Source organism: Mobula birostris, chromosome 3 (genome assembly GCF_030028105.1).
Source record: "Mobula birostris isolate sMobBir1 chromosome 3, sMobBir1.hap1, whole genome shotgun sequence".
NCBI classification, from domain to species: Eukaryota; Metazoa; Chordata; class Chondrichthyes; order Myliobatiformes; family Myliobatidae; genus Mobula; species Mobula birostris.
In genome coordinates this window covers 98,358,657-98,380,778 of record NC_092372.1, presented here as the reverse complement: position 1 = coordinate 98,380,778, position 22,122 = coordinate 98,358,657, and the positions used below count along the sequence as shown (strand labels likewise).

Sequence of the window (22,122 nt, the reverse complement as noted above, 5' to 3'; positions counted from 1 at the left end):
TTTCCTCCTGTGTAAACAGGGATAATCTAAAAATTAAGCAGCCCAATCCTTGCTCAGAATTCACTGCCACCCAACTACAATCATTTCCCTTTGTCTCTCATAGACACCATACACAATATTGCTGCTGATACCATGTTTATGTTTCTCTGTTCTATAATCCTGTATCTTATTTTGATAAGTTTTCTCTGAAAGATCATTTGAAAGATCAGTCACTTTTGGATCAATTATTGTCATTGCAATCTGCCTTGAATAGGAATTCATCATAAATTATGGATACAAATTCGCTTGCTGGTAGGAATTACGAGTGTGATAGTAGACAGTTGTTTATCAGATTGGAGGACTGTGACCAGCAGTGGCACAGGATCGGTGCGGGATCTAATGTTGTTTGTTATTGATATTAATAATCTGAATGAAAATGCAGCTGTCACAGTTAATAAGCTTGCAAATCATGGTAAAATATTGATACAGTGGACAGTGAAGAAAGTGGTTTAAAATTAGAAACACAAGATATTCTGCAGATGCTGGAAATCCAGATTAATACACATAAAATGCTGGAGGAATTTGGAAAGGCAGACAGAATCTATGTAAAGGAATAACGAGTTAATGTTTTGGGGTGAGACCCCAACAGGATCTAGAACAACTGGGAAGTGGGCCAAGAAATGACTGATGACATTTTGCACGAACAGTTAGGAGCTTAAGAATGGACTCAGGAGAGCTACACAGGGAGATCAGAATGAGGGGGCACACAGCTGTACAAGAATTAGGACATCATGTTGCCATTGTACAAGTCATTTGGTCACTTCTGGTCATTGTCAATGTCATTAAAATGTCAATGATCAATGTCATTAAACTGGAAAGGGTACAAAAAAGACTCGCGCATGCTTTAGGGGCCGTAGAGGCTTTGAGTTGTGAGGGACAGACTGGACAGACTGGGGCTTTCTTTGCCTCAAGTATCAGAAGTTAAGGGGTGACTTCATAAAATCATGGAGAGGCGGAGATAGTGCCCAGAGAAGTCAAAAACTGAGGAGCATACATTTAACATGAGAAGAGAAAATTATAAGGGGTCTGAAAGGCCAATTTTTCACAAAGTGGGTGCCCGATATGTGGAACGGGATGCCATTTGAGGTGGTAGAGATAGGTACAATTACAACATTTAAAAGTCAGTCCAATAGCTGAACTCAAGTAGGCAATTTGATCAGTAAGCAACACTCACAACATGCTGGAGGAACTCAGCAGGTCGGGCAGCATCAGTGGAAACGATGACTCGACATTTCGGGCCAGAACCCTTCGTCAGGACTCCGCTCCGTCCGCCACAATGGACAGGATCTCCCGGTAGCCACCCACTTCAACTCTACTTCCCATTCCCATTCAGATATGTCCATACATGGCCTCCTCTAATGCCATGATGAAGCTAAACTCAAGTTGGAGGAGCAACACCTCATATACCGTCTAGGTAGTCTCCAGCCCCTTGGTATGAACATAGGATTCTCCAAATTCCGGTAATTCCCTCCCCCTCCCTTCCTCTATCCCTATTTCACTCTGTCTCCTCCCCCAGCTGCCTATCACCTCCCTCATGCTTCTGCCTCCTTCTACTACCCATTGTTTTCCTGCCGATCACCTCCCTGCTTCCCCTCCCCCACCCCTTTGTGTTTCAAATTACTGGTTTTTCAACTGAACCTACCAGCCTTCTCCTTCCAACCCTCCCCCACCTTCTTTATAGGGCCTCTGCCCCTTCCTTCTCCAGTCCTGACGAAGGGTTCTGGCCCGAAACGTCGACTCATCGTTTCCACTGATGCTGCCCGAGCTGCTGAGTTCCTCCAGCGGGTTGTGAGTGTTGCTTTGATCCCAGCATTGCAGATTATTTTGTGTTTTTCATCAGCAAGCACTAGTCAGATTGAAAGGCCTGTTTCCATGCTTTGTGCCTCTAAATAACTGCACCACTGCAAATGCTTCTCAATTATAAACTTTGCTAAGCTACACAGCAAGATAATAGACTAGTCATCGCTGGATAAAACTGTACAGCCCAATCCACACACAGCCATATTCCACTCCTCAGAATGAAAGTGAAAGGTCATCCCTGATCCTCAGAGATTGCTTAGAGGAGGAACAACTTCTGTTGACATTGAACAAACTTTTAGTCAGCATTCAGCTGACCTTTCAAATGCCACTCAAACTTTTGTTTTAAAAAATTCTTATCCCGTTGCAGTATCGACTCCAAATGTCGCACTTTTCCATCATCTGTAATTTCCTTTTCTTCCCCCAAAGAACTTCCCTTCAATAATTAGTACCGAAGTTTTCCATGTTATGTTCACCAAGATTTTTTTTGCGCTGCAGGGTTTGGATAAGGCAGTTACATAATATCTCTCAAATCCAATCAGTGAAACTATCTAACACTTTCCATGCTATCAAAATTCTTCATAATCTCACAGATTACAAATTGGTCTTCTCAACACCAACTTGAAACTCCAAAATTCTCTTCGTAATTGTAATCCTTTCTCTCTACTAAATTAATTTAGTCTTACACATTTCCATTACTTCCTTCCATTAAAAATTTGAACAAGTTTCCAATGATAGCTGCTTTTCATATTCTTAAAGCTTAAAGAACAGATGCCTCAAACTTCCTTTTTTAATAACAGCTAAACAGAGTTTATCATATACAGAAGTACATGTATACACAAATGCAATCAAAATAAAATTTACTTGCACATTGAATTAGACAAGCAGAATTCACAAATTTTAACAGTAAATTGCACCTGATACCCTGAAGCCCAATCTACCACTTCCTTCAACACCTTAATCACATATTCTCTTCAAGTAACTTACATCCTGGATTGCCTTGTGTCTAATGTTGAAAGACCCAACACACCCGATGACCCCAGTTTACATCATGTGTCTCAGAATATCTTAGGGTGCATCTTAGCACCATTCTCTATCTGGTCATCTTTGCTCAAGCAGACTTACTTATTCCCCTAGCATCTCACAGCAACTAGGAATAAGTAATAAACACAGTTTTTCCAAAATTTATCTGCATAAATAGAAGTATTTAATGTTAGGCAAGGCTTTTAAAAACTTCCCAGTCATACCAGATAGCAAAAATTGAAAACACGACACCCTTGCCTAACATGCAACAATACATTTTAGATAATTACCAACTGATAAATGCTAAACCTAATCTGCAGCATCAATAACATTGAAATAATTCTGGATACTTATTTAGCACCTCCATATAATATATAGAGGCAGTCCCCGGGTTACAAACGAGATTTGTTCCTAAGTCTGTCTTTAAGTCGAATTTGTAGGTAAGTTGGAACAGGTACATATGGTTCTAATTTACCGTTAGTTAGTCAAATGCTGTTTCCCTCTTTCGAAATGTAGGTCCTTTCAGGCATTTTTTTCCAAAATAAGCCAGTCTTGTCTACATTAAATACTTGGTCTGGCAAATAACCTCCCTCCTCAATAATTTTTTTCAACATTTCAGGAAAATCACTTGCTGCTTCACCTTGCACTTTAATATTATGTAAATTTGCCCTCACTTTGAAACTATTGAACCAACCCCTACTTGCAACAAATTCTTCATCACAATCACCTTCACTTGTTGCACGTGCAGCTTTTAAATCATTGAAAAGGCTTCAAGCCTTTTCTTGCACTAAGTAAGGTTAAGAGGCATATTACACTGATTTCAATCTTCTAACCAAATTATCAATAGCCCTTCTATTTCAATAATTAAACCACTGCGTTGCTGAGTAATAATTGTAGCTTTCATCGAGGCAGGACCTTTCACATGCTCCATTATTCTCACTTTATCCTTTAAAATTGTTCCGATCATTGACCGACTGCAGCCAAATGCGTTTCCAATGACGTTTCACCTCTTTCCGGTCGATTTATTATTTCCACTTCCATTTCCACTTGAGTTTCCACAGTGTTAACTCAAATTTGAGTATTTAACTCAAATTTTAATACAATAGGCTTTATGGCAGTCCGTTCATGAGTACGAATTGTCCGTAAGTTAGACGTTCTTAACCCGGTTACTTACTGTATATAATTATAGGGCAAAAAAATAATTTTGCAAAATATCAACCTTTATTGCTTACGAAAGGTTCAAAAAGCTAGGTAATGATAGAGATCTAGAAGATTATGAAGCAAGCAGGAAGGAGCTCAAGAAAGAAATTAGAAGAGCCAGAAGGTGCCATGAAAAGGCCTTGGCGGCCAGGGTTAAGGAAAACCCTCAAGGCATTCTACAAGTATGTTAACCAGAGGAGGTAGCAGAGGTACTTAATGAGTACTTTGCTTCAGTATTCACTACGGAAAAGAATCTTGGTGATTGTAGCAATGGCTTATAGCAGACTGAAAAGCTTGAGCATGTAGATATTAAGAAAGAGGACGTGCAGGAGCTTTTGAAATGCATCAAGTTGGATAAGTCACTGGGACCGGATGAGATGTACCCCAGGCTACTGTGGGAGGCAAGGGGGGAGATTACTGAGCCTCTGGCGATCATCTTTGCATCATCAATGGGGACGGGAGAGGTTCCGGAGGATTGGAGGGTTGCAGATGTTGTTCCCTTATTTAAGAAAGGGGGTAGAGATAACCCAGGAAATTATAGGCCAGTAAGTCTTACTTCAGTGGTTGGTAAGTTGATGGAGAAGATCCTGAGATGCAGGATTTATGAACATTTGGAGAGGCATGATATGATAAGGGAATAGTCAGCATGGCTTTGTGAAAGGCAGGTCATGACTTACGAGACTGATTGAATTTTTTGAGGATGTGACTAAACACATTGATGAAGGTAGAGCAGTAGATGCAGTGTACATGGATTTCAGCAAGGCATTTGACAAGGTACCCCATGCAAGGCTTATTGAGAAAGTAAGGTGGCATGAGATCCAAGGGGAAATTGCTAATGCACGGAGGATGTCACTGTGATGAAAACCTTCACTGCACATGGATGACAACAGAGGTGCATTCACTACTGAAGGCCCGTGACACAGCCTACAGATCGGGGGACAGGACTGCGCTTCGCTCAGCCAGGTCTGCGCTTCCACTAGGGATCAGGAAAGCGAAAAGGGCTTATGCGGGCAAAATACATGGACACTTTTGTGACACAGGTGACACCAGATGGATGTGGCAGGGAATTAAAGTTCTAACAGACTACAAGATCAGGCAGAAAACTGATGACAGCGACATCTCTCTACCAGGAAGGCTTAACAATTTCTTTGCCTGCTTCGAAGCATCAAACACTACAGCAAAGGGGAGAGCCAGTCCCTTTTTACCAACTGACCAGCCGGCTCCAATCATTGATCCAGAGCAAACACAGAGGACCCTTGCCAGGGTCAACCCACGAAAAGCGGGAGGTCCCGACAAGATCCCTAGACATGTGCTCAAGGAATGTGCTGATGTATTAGCAGATGTCCTGACAGACATTTTCAACATCTCCCTTAGGCAAGCTATTGTCCCCAGATGTTTCAAAACCTCTACAATCAACCCTGTAGCAAAGAAATCAGTTCCAGCCTGTCTGAATGATTACCATCCCGTTGCCCTGACCCCCATTGTGATGAAATGTTTTGGACGGCTTGTCAAGCCTCATATCACAGCCAGCCTCCCCTCATCGCTGGATCCTCTACAGTTTGCTTATCGTCCAAATCGCTCTACAGAGGACACAATATCCACCACACTGCACAGAGTTCTCTCTCACTTGGACAACAAAGACACTTATGCCAGAATCCTGTACATTGATTTTAGTTCAGCGTTCAATACCATCATCCCGCAGAGACTAGTGGAGAAACTGTCGCTGCTTGGCCTTAGCACTGCCATGTGTCGCTGGATTCTGGATTTCTTGACTGAGAGACCACAGTCAGTCCGTGTTGGCAGGAACATCTCTGACTCCATCACACTGAGCACTGGATCCCCACAAGGCTGTGTGCTTAGCCCATTGCTGTTTACATTGCTAACACATGACTGTGCAGCCAGATTCAAGGAGAATTTGATCATTAAATTTGCAGATGATACCACAGTGGTGGGGCTCATCAGCAAATCTGATGTAACTATGTACAGGAAGGAGGTCAAACACCTACAGAGCTGGTGCACGGATAACAACTTGATACTTAATGTCACCAAAACCAAGGAGATGATCGTCGATTTCAGACGGTCTCAGCCTGAGCACACACCCCTCAGCATCAGCAGCTCCACAGTGGAGAGGGTGGAAACATCAAGCTCCTTGGGGTGCAGATCTCGGACAATCTCACCTGGTCCAGGTACACCACTGGGATTATGAAACGGGCCCAGCAGAGATTGCACTTTCTGAGGAAGGTTAAACAAGCATCACTTCCCACTAACATCTTAACTACATTCTACAGAGGCGTGGTTGAGAGTGTGCTGACCTTTTGCATCACAACCTGGTACTCCAGCTGCAATGCTGTCAACAAAAAAGCCTTGCAGAGGGTGGTTAGGGGAGCAGAGAAGGTTATTGGGGTCTCCCTACCTTCTGTCCAAGACCTCTTTCAGAGTTGATGCCTCCAGAAGACACGGTACATCATTAAAGACCCCTCACACCCTCTCCATGAACTGGTTGTTCTTTTGCCATCAGGCAAACATTACAGGAGCATCAAAACTAAAACCACAAGGCTACTAAACAGCTTCCTCCCACAGGCGGTCAGACTGCTAAATAGCTGCTCCACCTGACTCTGCTTTGGACACTTTTAACTGGCACTGGACACTTATAACTGATTTTAATTCACATGTGGCTGTTGTGTTTTACTATTTATTGTTATGTTTATTATTTAGTGTTGCATTTGTTATGTTATGATTGCACTGCCCCTAAGAAATGCTGTCTCATTCTGCCCTGCAGAGCTGATGTATGGTTAGAATGACAATAAAGTTTTTTCAGTCTTGAATCTTTGAGGCTTGCCCACAGAACGCAAAGAGTGGCTGTAGACAGGTCATATTCTGCATGGAGGTCGGTCACCGATGGAGTGCTTCAGGGATCTGTTCTGGGACTCCCACTGTTTGTGATTTTTATAAATGACCTGGATGAAGAAGTGGAGAGATTATTAATGTTAAGACTCTTGGCAGTGTGGAGGATCAGAGGGATCTTGGGGTCCAAGTCTATAGGACACCCAAGGCTGCTGCGCAGTCTGACTCTGTAGTTAAGAAAGCATATGGTACACTGGCCTTCATCAATAGTGGGATTCAGTTTAGGAGCCAAGAGGTAATGTTGCAGCTACATAGGACCCTGGTCAGACCCCACTTGGAGTACTGTGCTCAATTCTGGTCCCCTCACTATAGGAAAGCTGTGGAAACCATAGGGTGCAGAGGAGATTTACAAGGATGTTGCCTGTATTGGGGAGCATGCCTTATGAGAATAGGTTGACTGAACTTGGCCGTTTTTCCTTGGAGCGACAGAGGATGAAAGGTGACCTTTTAGAGGTGTATAAGATGATGAGAGGCATTGATTGTGTGGATAACCTGGAGCTTGTTGTGGAAAGAGTGCATTAAAGAGCTGTTGAGACAGGCCAAGTGAAGCAATAGGTATGGATAATCCATCAGCATTGAGGTGTATGGCTTGAACCTATACGCTGGCTGGCACAATGACCCATCCCAGGGGTCTGGCAGTAGTTACTGCATGTGTTGGCAGACCACCTGTCCCTTCCTGCTTGATGTTTTAGATGCTTCAAGCTGAACCTTTCTCTGAATACATAGTTCTCTCTGGCCCAGAGATTCTTCTAATGACAACAGGTTCAATAGTGATGTTATTGAACTCACTTCTGTAGAGAATTTTTTTTTAAGCTGGAAGGAGCTGTTCAGCCAAACAAAAAAAAGGGGAGAAAATAATAGCTTCAGTCACAGCCAACATGATATGAGAGACACCAAAGCATCCAGGTAATCTGTCAACACGTCAACACATGGAGAATTACAAGTGAATGAGAATTTCAAGAATTCTTTATTATTCACACATGCACTACAATATCAAACTTGATGGCTTGTGTAGAGAATTGCAAATAGTTATGCATTTAAGCAATGACAAATTGCCTCAAAATCCTGACCAATGGATTGGCTTGTTTTGCTCCTATCTGTTGGTTTCCAAACATATATGGCATGAACATTTATACAAACATTTTGAAAAACAAACTACTGTGCTTACACCAAAAGAAATAAAAGCTCAAACACATACAGAAACAAGTATACAGGTTTCCCCCGCCATCCGCAGGTACAGCATTCCTATGAAACGGTTCGTAAGCCGGAACTTCGTAAAACGAAGAAGCAATCATCATTTATTTATATGGGAAAAATTTGTGAGCGCTCGCAGACCCAAAAATAACCTACCAAATCATGCCAAATAACACATAAAACCTGAAATAACAGTAACATATAGTAAGAGCAGGAATGGTATGATAAATACACACCCCATATAAAGTAGAAATACTTCTCTACAATTATTGCCTGCACTATTCTCCGTAGTGAAAATCTCACGCAAGCGCTCTCGGCGAAAACACGGCGCAAGCGCTCTCCAGTGACCTTTACGCTATGAAGCTGCCAAATCATACCAAATGACAAGTAAAAATACACAGCCTATATAAAGTAGAAATAATGTATGTACAGTGTAGTATCACTTATGGGAATCGGGAAAACATCGAGCACACTGATGATGGTGTGTCAGGCTGGGTCGTCAGAGGTTGGGGTGATGCAGTAGCCCCCACCATCCGGGCTGCGGACAGGTACCGATCCGCAAAGAATGCAGTGGTACAGCGGTAGCCGGGGCGCACCCAGCACATCTTTAAGAAAAAAGCCGAAATAAACTAGCTAATTAATGAGGTGCTGCCCGGCACGTAAATGTCAGCCCAGATCAGAGGCGATTGCCAACTGCATCGTCTCTGATCTGAACTGACATTTACATGCCGGTCAGCAACTAATTAATTAGCCTGTTTATTTCAGCCTTTTTCTTAAAGATACGCTGGGTGCGTCCCAGCTACCGCTTCATTCTCCGAGAATTGGTATCTGTCCGTGGCCTGGGGGTTGGGGTGGTGGGATACTGGGGTGCCATCTCATCGTCAATCAGGGAAGGCAGGTCATCTTCCTCTATGTCTGCCTACCTCAATGTCGAAGGTCGAGGTTCGTCGTCTGCTGTGGCTGATGTGGAAGGTTTGCCTGACTGCTAGCCTCGTGCATTTTTCTATCATACAGTTCTTTGTAAGCACTCAAATCATCTTGCAAATGTGCACTAAACCGACGTACCCTTTCAAAATTAAAGTCGTACTTTATCATTGCAGCGAAAATCTCACACCATTGCATCATGTTCAATTCCTGGACGACTTCACCTTCACTACTGCATTCGGTTTCAATTGTTATCCTTTCCTCTTCCAATTGCATCAGCTCTTCATCTATCAGTTCTTGGTCATGGGATGCCAAAACCTCTTCAACGTCATCTTTGTTAACTTCCACAAACCAAACTCACTTTGTCCTTACTTCCTTCACCACGATCAAAACGCTTAATTATGTCTAGTTTTATGCTAAGTGTAACACCCTTAGGAGCTCTTTCAGGCTTTTCCGATACCTTAGAACTCATCTTGCTAATGGCTGCTCAAAGGCACATGTTTAAGCAATACTGGCGAAAACGCCGTTCCAAATCCGGGGGAGGAACTTGGCTGTCCGGGGCGTGCACTGCCTTTTATCGTAATAGTGAAAACACCTTCTGTTAGTGAAAACAGGGAACTAATGTAGGTCTTTCGTAATAGCGAGGTTTCGTAAAGCGAACGTTCGAAAAGCGGGGGATACCTGTACATACAATTTAGATTAAAAGGGCACAAAGAGTACTATTTTAGTACTACATAAATGCTACCTCGCAGTAATTAAAAATCTGAAAGTACAGCAATTGGGGGGGGGGGGGTCAATGTTCATAGGCAATCAGAGGTTTAAGTTTGTATAAAACTCATATTAAGACACAGGAATAACAGTGCAGTTTTAAGTGACCTAGAAAATCTCCTATTTTTTTATGAAGTTAAACTGACATTGGAATGACTAGAAAAGCAAATCAACGCTATTACCAACAATCTTTCAAGTTTTAGTGAATTCTTCACCTTAGCTGGCAACATTGTACTTAGGTTGGGTCATCCCGCAGAAAATGAAGCAGGTATCCATGAAATCCAAGACATTTCTACATACTGAATTCCAATACAGAGCAGCTACCACGGTTGTAAGAAGAATGGAACTATTTGGACAGTAAAAGAGAAGACCTGGATTAATGTGAAAATTCCAATTTAGAGACTGATGCAGATTAACGTAATTGGTCTGCGAGAAAATAAAGAATAAGGATAGTGAAATTTTTGCATTAGGGATTTTCTATACAGGAAGAAAGGATGAATTACAACCACTAATGTAAGATACAAGAGAAACTTAGATATTCTAACTCATTACACAGCAAATGACGATGCAGACCCTGCTAGTCTTAGCTTCCTGCATTTGGCCTATGTTCCTCCAAACCCCACTCCTCCATTAACCTACCCAAGTGTTGCTTAAATGACACTACCATACCTACCTGAACCACTGCCATATATGGCAGCTGATTCCATATAGTCATCACCGTTTTCATGAAAAAGTTGCCACTCAGGTCCCTGTTAAATCTTTCCCTCTCAACCTAAACCTATGCCTCCTAGTTTTGGGGGGAGAGAAAACTATTACCATCCACCTTTTCTATGCCTCTCATAATTTTAATCACTCATCTTCTAATTTTCCAGAATAAAGAGCTGGCCTGGGCAACCAGCCCCCATTACTTAGTCCCTCTAATCCTGGTAATATCTTTGCAAATCTTATCTGCACTCTTTCTGGTTTAACCAAATTGTTATTATACCAAGGTGAGCAGAATAGTGCACAATATTCCAAGTGCAGTCTCACAAATGATTGATACACAGCATAATGGCACAACACCAATACTCGATGCCCTAATTGATGAACATCTTTTTCACCACCTTGTCTACCTATGACACTGTTTTCAACAAACGCTGCACTTGTACTCCTAGATCCCTCTGTTCCATTACACTCCCAAGTGCCCTACCATTCATAGATAAGTCCTATACCAGCTTAATCAAACTACATCAACTCACATTCAGCTATATTGGAAGTCCATTTGCCACTCCGTAGCCTACTTCCTTAACTACCAAAATCCTCCTATAATCTATGATAACCTTCTTCATTATTAGTTCAAAGGACCACATCTAAGAAACTACTCTTCAAAATTGAACTGGCAACAGGCACATTTTAATTTTGCAATGCTGGATGCTTATAATTTATTGTCTTTGATAATGAGTCAGCTTCTTCAACTGCTGTAGTTTACCTGGTAGTTATTTCCACAATGTGTTCATAGGAAGTTCCAGATTTGGGGACGAGCAACAAGTTCCAAACTCAGATGTGGTGGATTTAGAATGGTGTTCCCAGGCATATGTTATACTTATCCTTCTTTATGAGGAAGATCACAGATTTAGGAGGTTTTTTTTCATGCAAGTCTACATGAACAACTGCTGTCTACTTATGTTGATGCTGTCCACCAGAGTGTACACACCAGCAGAGTATACTGTGGTGGACAGCATCAAGATACATGTTCAAGGGACTACTTTGCCCTTGACTAAAGATGTGATGTTGAGTTTTATTTTATAAATGCTGTCAGGAACATTGCCTATCATGGAAAGGCTTTAGGAGGTCAGGTGGTTTCATTCTCAGCAGTATGTTGGGTATCCAACCTGCTCTTGTAGCTATTGTAGCAGTGGGATTGGTAACTAGTTAATGTTCAATTACATTCCTAAACCCTTTGAAAATGAAGCAGTTCTATGCCATAAATAACAGGAGCTAGATAATATTCAAGCATGGGTGCTAATAATCACAAGATACCCAGACATTAAACATCTCCAGTAAAAAATAAGTCTAACCTGCAGCCTCCACCAACAAGGAGCAGAAGGGCTAAGGGTGCAAAAGAATATCACCACCTGCAAGTTATCCTCTAAGTTAGACACCATTTTGACTTGGTGATATATTAGTGTTTCTTTATTGTCACTACTTCCTGGAAACCTCTATCCAGCAACCTTATGGAAGCACTTTCACTGAAGTAAGTGCAACAGTTCAACATCAGCTTCACAACAGAAATTCAGGAGGAACAATAAACAGCCACATCTCTTATATGACTCTTATATGCCACGCGACAGTGAGAGTAGTAATGCAATGAGGTGGAGGATAAATGCGTGGCTGAGGGATTGGAGCAGGGGGCACGGATTCAAGTTTTTGGATCATTGGGACCTCTCCTGGCGCAGGCGTGACCTGCACAAAAAGGATGGGTTACACTTGAATCCTAGGGGGACCAATATCCTGGCAGGGAGATTAGCGAGGGCTACTGAGGTGACTTTAAACTAGAATGGTTGGGGGGTGGGAATCAAATTAAAGAGGCTAGGCAAGAGGAGGTTAGTTCACAACAGAGGGAGGGGAACCAGTGCAGAGAGACAGAGGGGTGTAAAGTGAGGGTAGAAGCAAAAAGTAGTAAGGAGAAAAGTAAAAGTGGCAGGCCGACAAATCCAGGGCAAGCAACAAAAAGGGCCACTTTTCAACATAATTGTATAAGGGCTAAGAGAGTTGTAAAAGAGCGCCTGAAGGCTTTGTGTGTCAATGCAAGGAGCATTTGTAACAAGGTGGATGAATTGAAAGTGCAGATTGTTATTAATGATTATGAGATAGTTGGGATCACAGAGACATGGCTCCAGGGTGACCAAGGATGGGAGCTCAACGTTCAGGGATATTCAATATTCAGGAGGGATAGACATGAAAGAAAAGGAGGTGGGGTGGCGTTGCTGGTTAAAGAGGAGATTAACGCAATAGAAAGGAAGGACATAAGCCGGGAAGATGTGGAATTGATATGGGTAGAGCTGCATAACACTAAGGGGCAGAAAACGCTGGTGGGAGTTGTGTACAGGCCACCTAACAGTAGTAGTGAGGTCAGGGATGGTATTAAACAGGAAATTAGAAATGTGCGCAATAAAGGAACAGCAGTTATAATGGGTGACTTCAATCTACATGTAGATTGGGTGAACCAAATTGGTGAGGGTGCTGAGGAAGAGGATTTCTTGGAATGTATGCGGGATGGTTTCTTGAACCAACATGTCGAGGAACCAACTAGAGAGCAGGCTATTCTAGACTGGGTATTGAGCAATGAGGAAGGGTCAATTAGCGATCTTGTCGTGAGAGGCCCCTTGGGTAAGAGTGACCATAATATGGTGGAATTCTTCATTAAGATGGAGAGTGACATAGTTAATTCAGAAACAAAGGTTCTGAACTTAAAGAGGGGTAACTTTGAAGGTATGAGACGTGAATTAGCTCAGATAGACTGGCAAATGACACTTAAAGGGTTGACGGTGGATGTACAATGGCAAGCATTTAAAGATCGCATGGATGAACTACCACAATTGTTCATCCCAGTTTGGCAAAAGAATAAATCAAGGAAGGTAGTGCACCCGTGGCTGACAAGGGAAATTAAGGATAGTATCATTTCCAAAGAAGAAGCATACAAATTAGCCAGAAAAAGTGGTTCACCTGAGGACTGGGAGAAATTCAGAGTTCAGCAGAGGAGGACAAAGGGCTTAATTAGGAAGGGGAAAAAAGATTATGAGAGAAAACTGGCAGGGAACATAAAAACTGACTAAAAGCTTTTATAGATACGTGAAAAGAAAAAGATTGGTTAAGACAAATGTAGGTCCCCTACAGACAGAAACAGGTGAATTGATTATAGGGAGCAAGGACATGGCAGACCAATTGAATAATTACTTTGGTTCTGTCTTCACTAAGGAGGACATAAATAATCTTCCGGAAATAGTAGGGGACAGAGGGTCCAGTGAGATGGAGGAACTAAGGAAAATACATGTTAGTAGGGAAGTGGTGTTAGGTAAATTGAAGGGATTAAAGGCAGATAAAACCCCAGGGCCAGATGGTCTGCATCCCAGAGTACTTAAGGAAGTAGCCCAAGAAATAGTGGATGCATTCGTGATAATTTTTCAAAACTCTTTAGATTCTGGACGAGTTCCTGAGGATTGGAGGGTGGCTAATGTAACCCCACTTTTTAAAAAAGGAGGGAGAGAGAAACCAGGAAATTATAGACTGGTTAGCCTAACATCGGTGGTGGGGAAACTGCTAGAGTCAGTTCTCAAAGATGTGATGACAGCACATTTGGAAAGCGGTGAAATCATCGGACAAAGTCAGCATGGATTTGTGATAGGAAAATCATGTCTGACGAATCTCAAAGAATTTTTTGAGGATGTAACTAGTAGAGTGGATAGGAGAGAACCAGTGGATGTGGTATATTTGGATTTTCAAAAGGGTTTTGACAAGGTCCCACACAGGAGATTAGTGTGCAAACTTAAAGCACACGGTATTGGGGGTAAGGTATTGATGTGGATAGAGAATTGGTTGGCAGACAGGAAGCAAAGAGTGGGAATAAACGGGACCTTTTCAGAATGGCAGGCAGTGACTAGTGGGGTACCGCAAGGCTCAGTGCTGGGACCCCAGTTGTTTACAATATATATTAATGACTTGGATGAGGGAATTAAATGCAGCATCTCCAAGTTTGCGGATGACACGAAGCTGGGCGGCAGTGTTAGCTGTGAGGAGAATGCTAAGAGGATGCAGGGTGACTTGGATAGGTTAGGTGAGTGGGCAAATTCATGGCAGATGCAATTTAATGTGGATGAGTATGAGGTTATCCACTTTGGTGGCAAAAACAGGAAAACAGATTATTATCTGAATGGTAGCCGATTAGGAAAAGGGGAGGTGCAATGAGACCTGGGTGTCATTATACACCAGTCATTGAAAGTGGGCATGCAGGTACAGCAGGCAGTGAAAAAGGCGAATGATATGCTGGCATTTATAGCAAGAGGATTCGAGTACAGGAGCAGGGAGGTACTACTGCAGTTGTACAAGGCCTTGGTGAGACCACACCTGGTGTATTGTGTGCAGTTTTGGTCCCCTAATCTGAGGAAAGACATCCTTGCCATAGAGGGAGTACAAAGAAGGTTCACCAGATTGATTCCTGGGATGGCAGGACTTTCATATAATGAAAGACTGGATGAACTAGGCTTATACTCGTTGGAATTTAGAAGATTGAGGGGGGATCTGATTGAAACGTATAAAATCCTGAAGGGATTGGACAGGCTAGATGCAGGAAGATTGTTCCTGATGCTGGGGAAGTCCAGAACGAGGGGTCACAGTTTCAGGATAAAGGGGAAGCCTTTTAGGACCAACATTAGTTAAAACTTCTTCACACAGAGAGTGGTGAATCTGTGGAATTCTTTGCCACAGGAAACAGTTGAGGCCAGTTCATTGGCTATATTTAAGAGGGAGTTAGATATGGCCTTTGTGGCTAAAGGGATCAGGGGGTATGGAGGGAAGGCTGGTACAGGGTTCTGAGTTGGATGATCAGCCATGATCATACTGAATGGCGGTGCAGGCTCGAAGGGCCGAATGGCCTACTCCTGCACCTATTTTCTATGTTTCTATGAATAAAAATAATGTTGTCAGTCTAATTCTGTATTTCTATACTCTTTCCTACATGATGGTGGGAATCTCAGGAGGAAGCCAAGATGGATCACCCACAGCAGTTTTGGCTGATTTGGTTTGCAAGTACTTCAGCCTGGTACTCAACACTATTACAGTTAGTTTCTATCACTTGTCGGAAACTCCTTCTCCTGTTGGTTATTTAGTCCCCATGACCATTCATAACATTGTGACAACACTGCAGGGTTTTAAATTAATGCTTTTATTACAAGGTCACTTCATTGCTTATTTAATGTCGTTTTGGTTCATTATACTGCATTCACAGAGCAATGTAATCCTTTTTCATGTGATCATTGAAAATAAAATAAACCCAACAAAGCAAATAGGTGTGTGGGATATTTAACTACAACAGGATTTGTTAGTCATAGTTCAATGTCTGAAGAAAAAAGTACTTAGAGCCAGGTTGCAGCAAGAATTAGAACATAAAATAGAGCCCTTCAGGCTATGATATGCCGACTTTTTACCTACTCTAAGATCAGTCTAACCCTTCCCCCCTACATACCCTCTATTTTTCTATCATCTATGTACCTGTACCAGCGTTTTTTTTTAAATGTCCGTAATATATCAGCCCCTACTACTAACCCTGGCACAGCACTCTGTGTATAAAACCTACCTCTAATATACCCATTACACAATCCTCCAATCACCTTAAGATTATATTTACTCGTATTAGCCACTTGCAAAAAAGTCACTAGCGATCTACTCAATCTGCACCTCTTAACATCTTGTACACCTCTATTAAGTCGTCCCTCATCCTCCTTCACTCCATAGAGAAAACCTCTACCTTGCTTAGTCTTTCCTCATAAGACAAGCTCTCTAATAGAGGCAACATTCTGATAAATCTCCTCTACACTCTCTCTAAAGCTTCCACATCCTCTTTACAATGAGGCAACCAGAACTGAACACAATATTCCAATTGTGATTAAACAAGGTTTTATACAGCTGCAACATTACCTTGTGGCTCTTGAACTCAATCTCCCAAGTAATGAAGGCCAAGACACTATACGCCTTCTTAACAACCCTATCAACTTGCACAGGATCCATAGGCGTAGATCCCAAGATCCCTCTGTTCTTCCAGAGTAATAGCAATGGCATCAAAAGGATTGAAGGGAAAAAGAAAAACACTGTTCTGGAACCTACTCAAGCAGATAGTCATGCCAAGTGTAGATTTTAACTAACACACACAAAAAATGCTGGTGAATGCAGCAGGCCAGGCAGCATCTATAGGAAGAGGTACAGTCAACGTTTTGGGCCGGGACCCTTCATCAGGACTAACTGAAAGAAAAGATAGTAAGAGATTTGAAAGTGGGAGGGGGAGGGGGAGATCTGAAATGATAGGAGAAGACAGGAGGGGGAGGGATGGAGCCAAGAGCTGGACAGTTGATTGGCAAAAGAGATATGAGGCTGGAGAAGGGAGAGGATCATGGGACGGGAAGCCTAGGGAGAAAGAAAGGGGGAAGGAAGGTCAGAGGATGGGCAAAGAATACAGTGAGAGGGACAGAGGGCGAAAAAAAAGAGGAAATAAATAAATGAATAAATAAATAACTGATGGGGCACGAAAGGGAGGTGGGGCATTAACGGAAGTTAGAGAAGTCAATGTTTACGAATACCCCATCCGTTATTTATTTATTTATTTCTCTCTCTATTTTTTCTCCCTCTGTCTTTCTCACTATACCCCTTGCCCCTTGCCCATCCTCTGGGCTTCCCTCCCTCTTTCTTTCTCCCTAGGCCTCCCGCCCCATGATCCTCTCCGCTCTCCAGCCTCCCGCCCCATGATCCTCTCCGCTCTCCAGCCTATCCTTTTTGCCAATCAACTTTCCAGCTCTTAGCTCCATCCCTCCCCCTCTTGTCTTCTCCTATCATTTCAGATCTCCCCCTCCCCCTCCCACTTTCAAATCTCTTACTATCTCTTCTTTCAGTTAGTCCTGACAAAGGGTCTCGGTCCGAAACATCGACTGTACCTCTTCTTATAGATGCTGCCTGGCCTGCTGCGTTCAACAGCATTTTTTGTGTGTGTTGCTTTTTTGTGTGCATCTGCAGATTTCCTCGTGTTCGCGCAGATTTAAACTTTCATTTTGGAGAAACTGTCATTAAAATACAAAACCAACTATTCGTCTGACTACAAGCTGTCCCCAAATTATGAAAACCCTCTACATCTGAACAAGCTCGCATGTTATTTAAAAAGTACACGTTTGCTCTTGTGAACAGCAGAAAAAGATACACCTCTCCCTCTCTCTCCCTCACAATTTTTACTAATGTCTTATGTACTTTTGGTGCCATTCATTACAATACTGTGGACGTATAGGTACCATAGCAAGTGATTTTCTGTAGTTTCTGACTTTATGGAGAAAATGGACTTCCAGACATCAGTAAAAATGGAAAATGTTTGTTACCCAGAAACAGCCTGTGTATGTTAGGCACTCTTGTGGAATCAGGGTTTCATTGGTACTCCCTGGCTTCAAATACCAAAACTCTATGAATCTTGGATGATTAGTGCTGGCAACTGAGATCATCCAAACGAATCCTGGAATTAATTAGCATCCATCAATTCACAATTACTGGTAGCTGGAAACAGACCCTGTTAACGCTGAGGGTGCATTCCTCGAAGGTAGAGCACTATGTAAATCAGCGCAATGCGGGGTCATCATTACGTAAACAGACCCAAGTGTCTGATTAAAAAAACTCAAATCTGAGATATATATTATTTTAGGTATACACAGTAATATGTGGAATAACAAACACACGAATAGGCCTAACCTGTACATCAGTGAAGCAACAGTGGAGGGAAGCAGACATTGGTTACACCTTAGAGAGGGATCCTAGCTATGGGTGCTCCTCTAACTTTGGCTTCTTCTTCAAGTAGACATCGAGATTTGACAGCCTTTTCTTAAGTTTCTGCTCATGAAGCAATTCTCGGTAGCAAGGAATCACGTAGAGAACACCTCTCTTTGTCTTATTGCTTCGCTCCCTGTCAGTCATTATTGATCAACATTGTAAATTTCAAAGAAGCGCCAACACCAACCTGACACTCACCGGCTTCCAAACGCCATATCGCTTGCAGTTTCACATCCAGGCTAATGCTTTCCCTAAACATCTTAGATGTACTACCCTCACGGAAAATTGCAGGCCATTTTCCAGACATTATGGGTGAAAACAAAATGGAATAAAGCGGCGAGGGGGCAAAAATGTTTACACATGCGGAGGAGGCAGAGCGCAAACTAATACGTGATCAGCTGTGAGTGACTCAGAGCCTATGTAAAGCGCTCTCGTTGGCTGATTGTTTACTGAAATGGTGGCCGCTCTTGAGAAGTTTTAAGTGTTGTTTAGAATGAATTTTTGTCATTTAAAAAAATTTCAATAAAGAATTGAATAACCACATTGTAACGAATCAGCACTATGCGGGGTAGTGTTATGCAGGGTCTGAGAGTAATGGAAACCCAAGATTTTTTTTACTTGCATAATCTAGCCAACTCATCTTAATTCAGTCCAAATGCTGGCCTATTGAGATCAGCAAATTCAGAAGGTAAAGGTCGTTATATTTGAGACTTCTCTAAATCTGTTCTTATGCACAAAATCGAGTGCATTAGGAAATGACAGCAGTTTCCACTCTTATCAGAATGAGTCTTTAAGATTAAATTTTAAAATACATAAAATTCCTGTGATAACCATTGTTCAATGAAGGCACTCGAGCTTTTTTTGTCAGAGATGCAATCAAACATTGCCAAAAAAAGATTTTTATAAGTGGTTAACATTTCAGTACTATACTTAGTTGAGGGAAAGATGGCCTTGTTTGCCAATTTAGGGCCATGTCTGGCCATTGATGTGGACAGAAAAGATCATTTGACACTATTCAAAAGGTTTCCTATAGATCCTGGTTAGCTACCAATAACAACATACAGGTGGAATCACCAAGTTCATTTTACTGTTCATGAGGGAACCTTGCAATAATATCAATTGATTCATGTTTTAACTCACAATCATGGACAACACATCAAGTTTGATTCAAAGCAAGATAACACCGATCATGAAAATCAAAATTATCAGTGCTGGAGATTTCTAGCTTCTGACATTTTCTGAAAACATTAAACATACTTAAATGCAAGTTTTTTTGTTGTAAGTTTATGTACAAGGTTTTCTACAGAACCGCTACAAAATTATGCAACTTTCAAATGTGCTGTCTTCAAAACATTAATGGATAAATACTGCTACTAAAAAGCAAAATTTTCTCTAGGGATCTAAAAGAAAATGAAATAACTGGTATACTAGCACATATAAACAGTTCAGCATAAATTTACAAATGTAGTCGTCAATAGTAATACTGATATTTATAGAATTTAACAGAAGCAGTTATACCTAAGATAGGAAAATCAACCCAAACTTTGCGTAAAACCTGCTATATCATTAATAAAGCCTCGAACAGCGTACAAACCATTTTAGTAGAGGCATACCTAAGAAATTTAAATCAAGACATGATTATGTTGTCCCAACAAATCAGTTTCCACATTTATTCAATTATCTTTCAATTCTGTATTACGTTACAATTTAAGAATAATTAGCTATCATTACTTCCCACTACTCATACCATTTGGATCCCTATACTCACTCTGTTGAAAACTGGTAGCATCATGTATAGCTTTTCTTCCTGTTCCTTCTGCGTCATATGCCGAGGTGAATGACAGAGTTCCATGAACAGACGACGCAAATGCATTAAGCCAAGTGCATTATCCTGTGGACTACACTCCTCCTGCCGTGGACGGCCCATGATTCTCTTCACCATGTTCATTTTCCCTTCTTTCCTGAAATCACGAACGATCCTGTTGAATAAGAGTTTGAATATTAATGAAACTGAGGTATGGCACTATTTACAATAGTGAGCACAACATGCCCAGAGAAAATTATTCACCTTTAGGTAGTCCCAGCGACAAATTTACATTAATGATTTCCTAAATAGAATCTTCCATGAAAGGATTTCAAGACAATTTTGAATTCAAAACAATACTTGTGAAGCTCATCATATTTTTCCACATTGGTGCAAGAATGACACTGCATTCTATTGAAGTCAAATAATCATTTCAAGAGCAATAGGCACATCATGTTCACTAAGATTTGAATACTGACTTTTAGAAAACATAGGTACAGATAGTGAAAACAATGTCCACAAAAGTATTATACTTTGAAGTTCATCAGATATCCTTTGCAAGTTGATATTTGACCTTTCTGTCAGTTTGAACCAGTCTAGCCATTCTCCACTAATGACTCTCGTTAATAAGCCGCTATTTGCCCACAGAACTGTGACTCACTAGATGTTTACTTTTTCTGGCATCATTTACTGTAAACACTAGAGATTGCTGTGCATGAAAAATCACAGTTTCTGAGATACTCAAACCAGCCTGTCTGGCACCAACAATCATTCCATGGTCGAAATTACTTAGATCACATTTTTTCCTCATTCTAATGTCTGATCTGAACAACTGAACCCCTTGACCATGTTTGCATGCTTTTATGCATTGAGTTCCTGCCACATGATTGGCTGATTAGATATTTGCATTAATGTAGTATACGGGTGTACCTAATAAAGTGGCCACAGCGCATAGTAAAGGGACTGGCCCTCATTCCTCAAACAATATCTCAATACCCAACTCAATTTTCTCTCCCCACCCTCACCAGCACCCTATCTTGCTCCATATACAAACACACGTCAGTCAAAAACTTCAATGCAACAAGAACTACAAACATTCTTTACATGTGAATATGGCTTGAGAAAGAATATCCAAATTTTCTAAGTTTCATTAATCTCAGTTGGAGGAGCTTTCCAAATTTTTGAAGTAAACTGGAATGAATATTTTCTTGAACATATCATGGCATTTTGAAATAAATGGATGACTTAAGAACACGAGAAATAAAATGATGCCCAGTGTAACTTAAAAACCCTAGCTCAAATAATTAGGTGTTATTTATTTTTATAGCTGACAGCGAATTTGGATAATCCTCTTTTCTCACAGATCATGCAAAGACATAATTTGGAATTAATTTGCTTGTACTCATCCCAGTCCTTATTGGTAGAAGAAAGCTGACCATTTAATCTATATTAGAGCAGAGAATAACTGTCATGGGAAAGGCCATGAGCACACAAGTACAACGGGTAAATGTTTTCTGAAATTATAAGAGGGGCAAACTACTTCAGCAAAGTGTAATGCATTGCCTTTCTGTCAGGCTGTGATTAACCACCAAATTATCCCTAAAATAGGAAGCTTTCCTAACATGGTTGTTTTCCACTTTACACTTATAGGGACAGATATACCCCTTGTATATAAGAGCAGAAAAACTATACAAAACTACTATCAAACATAATGGCTAACCATGAAACAACTCTAAAATGCACCTCTGCACCATCCGTAACAAGCAGTACTTCCCAGTGGCCAAACATTTTAACTCAGATTCCCATTTCTGTTCTGACACATCGATCCATGGCCTCCTTTTGTGCCAAGACCATGCCACCTTCAGGATGGAGCAGTAACATCTTATATTCCTTCTGGATAGCCAACCTGATGGCAT

General features: G+C 41.5%; 1 protein-coding gene across 4 annotated transcripts in view; it reads right to left on the bottom strand.

The window, feature by feature from the left end:
• wdfy3 (WD repeat and FYVE domain containing 3) overlaps positions 1 to 22,122 on the bottom strand; it is a 336,513-nt gene that overhangs the window by 217,182 nt on the left and 97,209 nt on the right. For all 4 annotated transcript variants that reach the window (XM_072253130.1, XM_072253132.1, XM_072253131.1 and 1 more), the window contains exon 2: positions 20,171 to 20,381. In XM_072253130.1, the coding sequence (XP_072109231.1) occupies positions 20,171 to 20,350 (180 nt within the window). In that variant the 5' untranslated portion in view covers positions 20,351 to 20,381. The remainder of the gene's footprint in view (positions 1 to 20,170; positions 20,382 to 22,122) is intronic.